General features: G+C 55.5%; 1 protein-coding gene and 1 pseudogene across 1 annotated transcript; both read left to right on the top strand.

Annotated features, from left to right (window-relative positions):
• The first annotated feature begins 3,284 nt into the window (after positions 1–3,284).
• On the top strand, positions 3,285–4,046 carry LOC142595332 (feather keratin Cos1-1/Cos1-3/Cos2-1-like). Its single transcript, XM_075723109.1, has 2 exons — positions 3,285–3,363; positions 3,739–4,046. Exons 1-2 carry the CDS (start codon positions 3,285–3,287, stop codon positions 4,044–4,046), a joined length of 387 nt encoding a protein of 128 aa, XP_075579224.1.
• A 3,416-nt stretch (positions 4,047–7,462) lies between these two features.
• Positions 7,463–8,315, top strand: LOC142595331 (feather keratin Cos1-1/Cos1-3/Cos2-1-like; annotated as a pseudogene).
• Positions 8,316–8,714: the final 399 nt, after the last annotated feature.

Below are 8,714 nucleotides of genomic sequence, written 5' to 3'. Positions count from 1 at the left end.
ATGTTGGGGTGTGAGCAGTTGATGCTGATGTCGGTGTCCTCGGTGGTCTCTGCCAAAGGGTCCTGCTGCACCTGGGCTCTGCCCACAGCCACTGCAGAGGAAGAAGAAGGGAAGCCCAAAGGTCATCAAAGATCACCCAGCTCTGATTTTCCCACAGAAACTGTTGTGAAGAGTGGCAGTGAGACAGAGCCAAACTGGAACGGATGGAGAGCTGTTCAGCTGGCATGGAGAGTGATCCTGGTGTGGGTGTGTGGAGTGAGGGACAAAGGCTGGCAGGGAATTTGGAATTGCTGCATGCAGAGATGGGATGAAAGTCAGGTGCATGGATGGATGGATGGACGGCGAGAGGGAGAGGTGACGGGAGAGTTGGGTGTGTTCCAGTGAAGGAAGGAGGGCTGAATTCAGAACAGAAATAAAGGCTGAATGCACGGGGGATGAGAGGATGTATGGCACAGTGCAGGAAAGCAAACCTGTTGCCACAGCTATGAAGGAAGCAGAGGGAGAGATGAGAGAGGGGTCTCAGAGTAGGAAGAGGGGTTAGGGATGGTAGATGCATGGAGAGATGGGTCAGAAGAGCGGTGGATGCACGGATGGAGAGAGGAAGAGTCAGTAGAGCAGTAGAGAGTAGTACCCAGCGAGAGTGGGTGTTGCAGTGAAGGAGGGCAGAAATCAGGGCAATAGTAAGTGCGGAATTACCAGAGGCAAGAGTGCCCGGAGAAGTGGGCGCACATGCCAGCCAAGTTGTGATGGTAGAGATGATGGGAACAAAGGAGGCTACGTAGGGGGGACTGCAGAGCTCTGGGAAAGAAGGAGCAGAGAGGGCAGAGAGGCCGGGAGGGGAAAGAGACGGTGCAGAAGGAGAGGCCCGAGCTGGCGCTGGGCTCCCTGGGGAGCAGCCCGGGCACAGAGCCTACCCCCCCGCCACCGCCACCAGCCCCGCGCACCCAGCAGCACCGCGGCCAGCCCCGCCAGCCCTGCGCCCCGGCACCGCCGCATCCCGCCGCTCCGCCGCCCGCGCCTCGCTGCCCGCTGCCAGCCCCGGCTCTCTGCTCCGGCCGCGCCGCCTCCTCTCCTCTCCTCTCCTCTCCTCTCCTCTCCTCTCCTCTCCTCTCCTCTCCTCTCCTCTCCTCTCCTCTCCTCTCCTCTCCTCTCCTCTCCTCTCCTCTCCTCTCCTCTCCTCTCCTCTCCTCTCCTCTCCTCTCCTCTCCTCTCCTCTCCTCTCCTCTCCTCTCCTCTCCTCTCCTCTCCTCTCCTCTCCTCTCCTCTCCTCTCCTCTCCTCTCCTCTCCTCTCCTCTCCTCTCCTCTCCTCTCCTCTCCTCTCCTCTCCTCTCCTCTCCTCTCCTCTCCTCTCCTCTCCTCTCCTCTCCTCTCCTCTCCTCTCCTCTCCTCTCCTCTCCTCTCCTCTCCTCTCCTCTCCTCTCCTCTCCTCTCCTCTCCTCTCCTCTCCTCTCCTCTCCTCTCCTCTCCTCTCCTCTCCTCTCCTCTCCTCTCCTCTCCTCTCCTCTCCTCTCCTCTCCTCTCCTCTCCTCTCCTCTCCTCTCCTCTCCTCTCCTCTCCTCTCCTCTCCTCTCCTCTCCTCTCCTCTCCTCTCCTCTCCTCTCCTCTCCTCTCCTCTCCTCTCCTCTCCTCTCCTCTCCTCTCCTCTCCTCTCCTCTCCTCGCCGCCGCCGCCAGCTCCGCCCCGGGGCTGAGCCCTGCGCCGGCGCCGCTCGGGGGCTCGCCCAGGCTCCCAGTGCTCAGCGGCTCTGCACGGGCACAACTTTGTCTCCTGGAAGCCCACTCTGCCCGTCCTCTCCCACCAACAACAAGCCTGCCCAGTGCCCGCTCCAGCCCTGCGGCAGCTGCAGGGCCCTCACCCGCCACATGCACCAGCTTCCCAGAGCTGCCTGCCACCGCAGGGGCTGCAAAGAGCAGCCACGCATTTCCTGCCCAGGGGAAGTAAGGAGCAGGCTGCAGAGCCTCCCTTCAGCTGCCTGTTTAGCCTGTTTCTTAATCAGAACTCCCCATGTTCCAGCAGCTGTTCATTGCCTCTACTCCTGCCACAAAGCACTTCCAGGGCCTACTCCATCTCCTCTCTTTCCTTTCAAACAGGTACTTCCTGGACCTGCTGGGAACAAGTTGGCTAACAGAGATGAGTGTAGTGTGTGTTTCCTGTGGTTGGGTGTTATCCCCAAACTTGCAGGAAGTGCCATCCTTCCCATTATTCCTGGTGTTCATGAAAATGTTCAAGAGTATTGGTCCTACTAAGTGTCTTGTAGCTGGGCTTTGCACTACTCTTTGAGCCTGATAGTCCAGCCAATGTTGCACCCACCTTATCAGCATCTTCATGAATCCATTCATCTCCAGTTTGATCATAAAGGAGGTACGAGAGAGGCTGTCAAAGGTCTTCCTAAACTCTAGGTGCATGCATCCGCTGCCTTTTCCTTGCCCACAGTACCTGTTGCCTCAGGAGAAAGCAATGAGGTTTGCCACCAGCTAGGAATCTAGCTTCCTTCCAGCAAGTAAACACACAAACACACAGGCTCACGCACACCTGCATGGAATCATGCACAAATTTGTGCTCCCATGTCCATCCATGCAAACACAGCTGCACACAAAAGCACACAAGACAGGAACACCCATAGGAACACAACCAACCCTCAGGACTCTGCTGAGGACACCTGGGGACAACTGTGGCAATGCTAGAGCATTGTGGGCAAGGACAAGGCCCCAGGCATGCCCATGGCATCACCTGTGTGCTCACAGACTGCACAGAGAGGGACTGAGTCAAAACAGGTCAGAATTTTTTCCTGAGGGCAGTGTTAGGCAGGATGGGGTCAAAACCTAGGAGCACAACGCACACACCTGGGGAGGCAACAACAAGTGAGTATTGGGGTGATGTGAGGAGGGAGGGAAAGATAAGGACATAGGACGTCCTCATGCATGGGAGCCCATGGTGTTCAGCTGAGGGTGGCTGGACCTTCTTCCTCAGAACACCACTGCAGACAGCCCCACCACAGTGACCCAGGCTGACGTCACTTGCCTGCCCTGGACTCATCCAGCACCTGAGCTGAGACTTCTGCCAGCACTGCTGCATTCCTGTCCTACAAATGCTGGGGCCTCTCATCCGAGTGCTCAGAAGAAGCCTTCATTGGGCAATGGGCATGGCACAAATCTGGAAATGAAAAGGCATCAGTGCAGGAAACCAAAGCACAGCCCATGTCATTAGCTGCGCTGGTTTGCATTCAAGATGAGCTTGTCCGAGAATTGCTACCTCTGCCGCGGGTGCCTCTGGTCCTGCGGCAATGAAGGGCAGGTATAAAAGGCAGCGCAAGTGCCTGCTCTCTCATCCACTTCTCTTGCCTCCTTCTGCTTGGCAACCAGGTGAGTCTGAAGCCCCTTCTCCTCCTCTTCCAAACTGAGATCTCTCCCTGATGGACCTCTCAGCTGATATTGGCCTGTGCTTTGCTGGGGCTTGGAGCATCTTGCCACAGGAGCAGAAGTGGGGAGAAGGTCTGGTTAGAGAGAGGCTGGGATGTGGCTGCGGGGGCTTTTGGCTCATGAATTAGGAGAGAGTGTCCCTGGGCCAGGCTGCTCTTTGTAGGGCAATGGAGACCATGTGGCTGCTGGCACAGTGTCCAGCTCCCTTCTTAGTAGTACCTTGCCTCCTTTGTCACTGTGTAACCAGGCTGCTTCTCACCCATCCTTGTGTTCTGCTTCCCCCCTGCCCTCTCTCCCAGGTGCATCTCCAGCCCAGAGACATGTCCTGCTACAGCCCGTGCCTGCCCTGCCAGCCCTGCGGCCCGACCCCACTGGCCAACAGCTGCAACGAGCCCTGTGTCAGGCAGTGCCAGAACTCCACCGTCGTCATTGAGCCCTCTCCTGTGGTGGTGACCCTGCCCGGACCCATCCTCAGCTCCTTCCCGCAGAACACCGTTGTGGGCTCCTCCACCTCTGCTGCTGTTGGCAGCATCCTCAGCTCTCAGGGAGTGCCTATCTCCTCTGGGGGCTTTGACCTCTCCTGCATTACCAACCGCTACTGTGGCAGAAGGTGCCTCCCCTGTTAAAGATGCTTGGGAAAAACCCAGGGAGACACCTTGAGGAACTCAGAACATGGTGCTGGGCACAGGATTGATCTTTTGGATGTTGTTTTCAGCATAGCTGACCGACCTTGCCTTTCTCTCCCTTTTCTTTGTTTGCTTTGGTTTGCAGTGGCAGCAAGGTTCCCTCAAGGCAAGCCTCGTAGGAATCGTCTGTCTCCTCTTCAGTCTCATTAAAGTTCTGGTGCATTCAAGCCTGGCCTCCATGTGGTCCTTCCCTCTGTGGACACTCCCCAAGGTGCACAGGAGAAGGGTGTTGCTCTGGGGTGGAAGGGAGGTGAGGTCACAAGGAGGCCACTCTCCTTCAGAAGGACTGAAGACCAAAAGCCCTTCTGCGGTGTCTTCCTTCCAAGGGTGCTGGAGGATTTCCAGCTGCTGGGCAGAGACCACTGCTCCCTCTACACTGTCATGTCCTATGGCCACAGCTTACCTACCTGCAACCCGCTGTGCTATGGGGCCATCCTGCATCAGGCTGTGTGCATCTGGCTGGTGGCAGGGACATGGCTGGCCGGGTCCCTGCCTCCTGCTCTGCATACAAGACTCACTTCCCAGTTGTCTCTCTGTGCCCACAGGCACATCTGCCACTTCTTCAGTGTTGCGCCAGCCGTGCTGGCCATGGCTTGTGCTGGCACTTCTGCAAACAAGGCTGTGATTATCTTCAGTGTTGGCAGTGTGGCCCTCCGCTGCTTCGTCTCCGCCTTCACTTCTTACAGGCGCAGAGCAAGAGCGATCCTGTGGCTCTGCTGTGCAGAAGGCAGGCACAGAGCTGCCTCAACCTGTGCTTCCCATTTCACCCCGCTCCTGCCATGCACGCTGCCCACATGAGCTCTCGAGGGAGAGGGATTCTCTTCTGACTTCTGTGCTGTGCTTTACACCTCACTCTTAGTAAACAAAATGGATCAAGATCCCTTCAGGGAACATGTCCTTCCAGCCCTGTGGGACCAGCTCAGATTCCAGACATCTTCATGTAGGAGCTTATTCCACCCAGACTCCCTGCCCTGCAGGGAAGAACCTCAGAGCCATCTTTGTTACCGGCATAATTCATAGAAATAGCTGTATAGTATATGTATCCATACATAGAATTCATCAAATCACAGAATGGTTTGGGTTGGAAGGGACCCTGAAAGAACATCTAGTCTAACTCCCGCACCATGGGCAGTGAAATCTTTCATTAGGTCAGCTTGCTCAAAGCCCCATCTAACCTGACCTTGAACACTTCCAATGATGGGGCATCCACAACATGTCTGGGCAACACCTTCCAGGGTCTCACCGCTTTCATTGGAAAATATTTCATCTTTATACCCAAGCTAAATCTACCCTCTTTCAATTTAAAGCCATTGGCCCTTGTCCTGTCACTACAGGCCCTGGCAAAACATCTTTCTCTCTTTTTCTTATAAGCCCCCTTTAAGTACTGAAAGGCCTCAAGAAGGCCTCCCCAGAGCCCTTCCCTCTCCAGGCTCAACAACCCCAACCTCTCTCAGACTTTCTTCATAGGAGATGTGTTCCAACCCCCTGTTCACTTTTGTGGCCCTCCTCTGGACCTGCTCTAACATACCCTACAGACTCTTCCCACAGTCAGTGAAGAGACATCATAGAATCATAGAATCGTTTAGGTTGGAAACGACCTTTAAGATCATCCAATCCAACCAGTAACCTACACTACCAAGTCTACTCTAAGCCAATCAAGGGTAAACTAGACTACACCATGTCCCAAAGTGCCACATCTACCCGTTGTTTGAACACTTCCAGGGATGGTGACTCCACCACCTCTCTGGGCAGCCTGTTCCAATGCCTGACCACCCTTTCCATGAAGAAATTTTTCCTAATTTCCAACCTAAACCTCCCCTGGCGCAGCTTAAGCCCATTTCCTCTCGTCCTATCACTAACTACATGGGAGAAGAAACCAACACCCACCTCACTACAACCTCCTTTCAGGTAGTTGTAGAGAGCGATAAGGTCTCCCCTCAGCCTCCTCTTCTCTAGGCTAAACAACCCCAGTTCCCTCAGCCGCTCCTCAGAAGGCCTGTGCTCCAGACCCTTCACCAGCTTCCTTGCCCTTCTCTGAACACACTTCAGCACCTCAATGTCTTTCTTGTATTGAGGGGCCCAAAACCGGACACAGTATTCCAGGTGCGGCCTCACCAGCGCCGAGTACAGGGACAAAATCACCTCCCTGCTCCTGCTGGCCACACTATTCCTGACACAAGCCAGGATGCTGTTGGTTTTCTTGGACACCTGGGCACACTGCTGGCTCATGTTCAGCCGGCTGTCAGCCAAAACCCCCAGATCCTTTTCGGCCAGGCAGCTTTCCAGCCACTCTTCCCCAAGCCTGTAGTGCTGCATGGGGTTGTTGTGACCGAAGTGCAGGACGCGGCACTTGGCCTTGTTAAACCTCATACAGTTGGCCTCAGCCCATGGGTCCAGCCTGTCCAGGTCCCTCTGCAGGGCCATCCTACCCTCCAGCAGATTGACACTCCCACCCAGTTTGGTGTTGCCTGCAAACTTAGTGAGGGTGCACTCAATCCCCTCATCCACATCATTGATAAAGATATTAAACAAGGCTGGCCCCAAAACAGAGCCCTGTTCTTCAATTCACACACAGGACTTATCCCATCCCACAGCAGATGTGCACAGTAAATGGGACAAATCATCTTTCTGGACACACTGATCCTGCAACTGAGCGATCATGGCCTCTACACTCCCCAGCTGGCATAATCCCACAGCAGGGCCTGCCTACCTGGTCACGTGTGCATGGCTTGCTTCATCACGCGATCAGAAGGGAACCCACAGGCTGTCCTACCAGAGCCTACAAGCACCTCCATCCCATGGCTAAAGCCCACATCCATGTCCATGGTACTCAGGGACAGACAGAGAGCAGGGAAAGGGCTTTGGTGTGGGCAGATGGGCTCAAGCTGGGCACGTTACTCTCATCACCTGCATCTCCCACTCTCACCCAGTGCCGAGCAGTCTTCCCTCAGCCACACTGAACCCTTGCAAAAAGGACACGCAGAAGAGGACTCTGTTCAAGTCCAACACTGTGCAGTGGTCCTGGACAGTGTAGACAGCCTTTGTTTGGGTGCCTTGAGTCTTCTCCATTAACTCAGGTGACTGGACGTCTAGATCTGTGTGTGTGTATGTGTGTTGTCTAAGCCAGTTTTTCAGTCTATCTTCAGTGTCCTTCACCGGACTCTTCCGGCATGTTGAGATGAGTCCTCTGCCCACGCTGATGTATTTTGCACCGGAAATGCTTGGGCCTCTCATCCTGTCATGCAAAATACGCCTTCACTGGGGAATGTGCCTGGCATAAAGCAGGAAATGAAAAGCAGCAATTGAGGAAGCCAAAACACAGCCCATAGCATCAGCTGGCATGTCTTGCATTCAAGATGAGCTTGTCAGAAAATAACCACCTCTACAAGGGATGCCTCTGGCAGCCTGGGGCAGGAAAGGTCCATGATAAAAGCCAGCCCAGCTCCTCGCTCTCTCATCCACTTCTCTTGCTTCCTTCTCCTTGGGAGTCAGGTGAGTCTGAAGCCCCTTCTCCTTGTCTGCTTTGTCTAAAAGGAGGTCTCACCTCAATGGACCTCTCAGCTGACACCAGCCTTGTCCTGTGCCCGATCTTGTGGGTGCTTGTTGTGGGAGAGGGAAGTGGTGAGAAAGTTAGCCATGGAGGGAAGCTGGGACTGTAGTGAGGTGGCTTCTAGACTAAGAGGCTGGGCAGTAGCTGCACAGGAGGTGGTGGGTCTTTTTGGGCCCTGTCAGGATGAGGCCAAGAAGCCCTCATACATCTCTGCACAGCCCCCAACTCCCGGTCCTGCATGGGCTTTGGCTCCCTCATGGTGTGGTGACAGGCTGCTCCTCATGCATCCCCGTGTTTTGCTTCCTCCCTGCCCTCTCTCCCAGGTGCCCCTCAGGCCCCAAGACATGTCCTGCTACGACCAGTGCCAGCCCTGCCAGCCCTGCCAGCCCTGCGGCCCGACCCCGCTGGCCAACAGCTGCAACGAGCCCTGTGTCAGGCAGTGCCAGAACTCCACTGTTGTCATTGAACCCCCTGCTGTGGTGGTGACCCTGCCCGGCCCCATCCTCAGCTCCTTCCCGCAGAACACCGTTGTGGGCTCCTCCACCTCCGCTGCTGTTGGCAGCATCCTCAGCTGTGACGGAGTGCCCATCACCTCCGGGTGCTGTGACCTCTCCTGCATTACCAGCCGCTACTGTGGCAGCAGATGCCCCCCCTGCTAAAGATGCTGGCAATCGACCATGATAAGGACCCCCAGGAACTCAGAACGTGGTGCTGGACACAGGATCAAACTTCATGCCATTGTTTTAAGAGCAGCTGACCATGTCTGACTTGCCCTGCAAGGGCAGACTGGAAGGGGCCAGCCTGGGCTCTCTGAAAACATGGCCAATGTCCACCTTTCCTGTATTCCACTCACCGTTTTTCTTTCTTTTCTATGTTGTCTTGTCCTCCTCTCAAAGCCTGCAGTGAGGACCCCAGAAACCAGCCTGCAGGGAGCTGCTAGCCTCTCTCCCTTTGCCAGGCAGGTCCCCACATGCCCTGTGGGAACTCTGCCACAGCAAAAGGGAAACAGCTTCTTGGCTGCTCCTGCTGCTCCCCTCACTGGGGACCTCCACTTGGAG

Source organism: Pelecanus crispus, chromosome 18 (assembly GCF_030463565.1).
Source record: "Pelecanus crispus isolate bPelCri1 chromosome 18, bPelCri1.pri, whole genome shotgun sequence".
NCBI lineage: Eukaryota > Metazoa > Chordata > Aves > Pelecaniformes > Pelecanidae > Pelecanus > Pelecanus crispus.
This window is presented reverse-complemented; position numbering and strand designations above follow the sequence as displayed.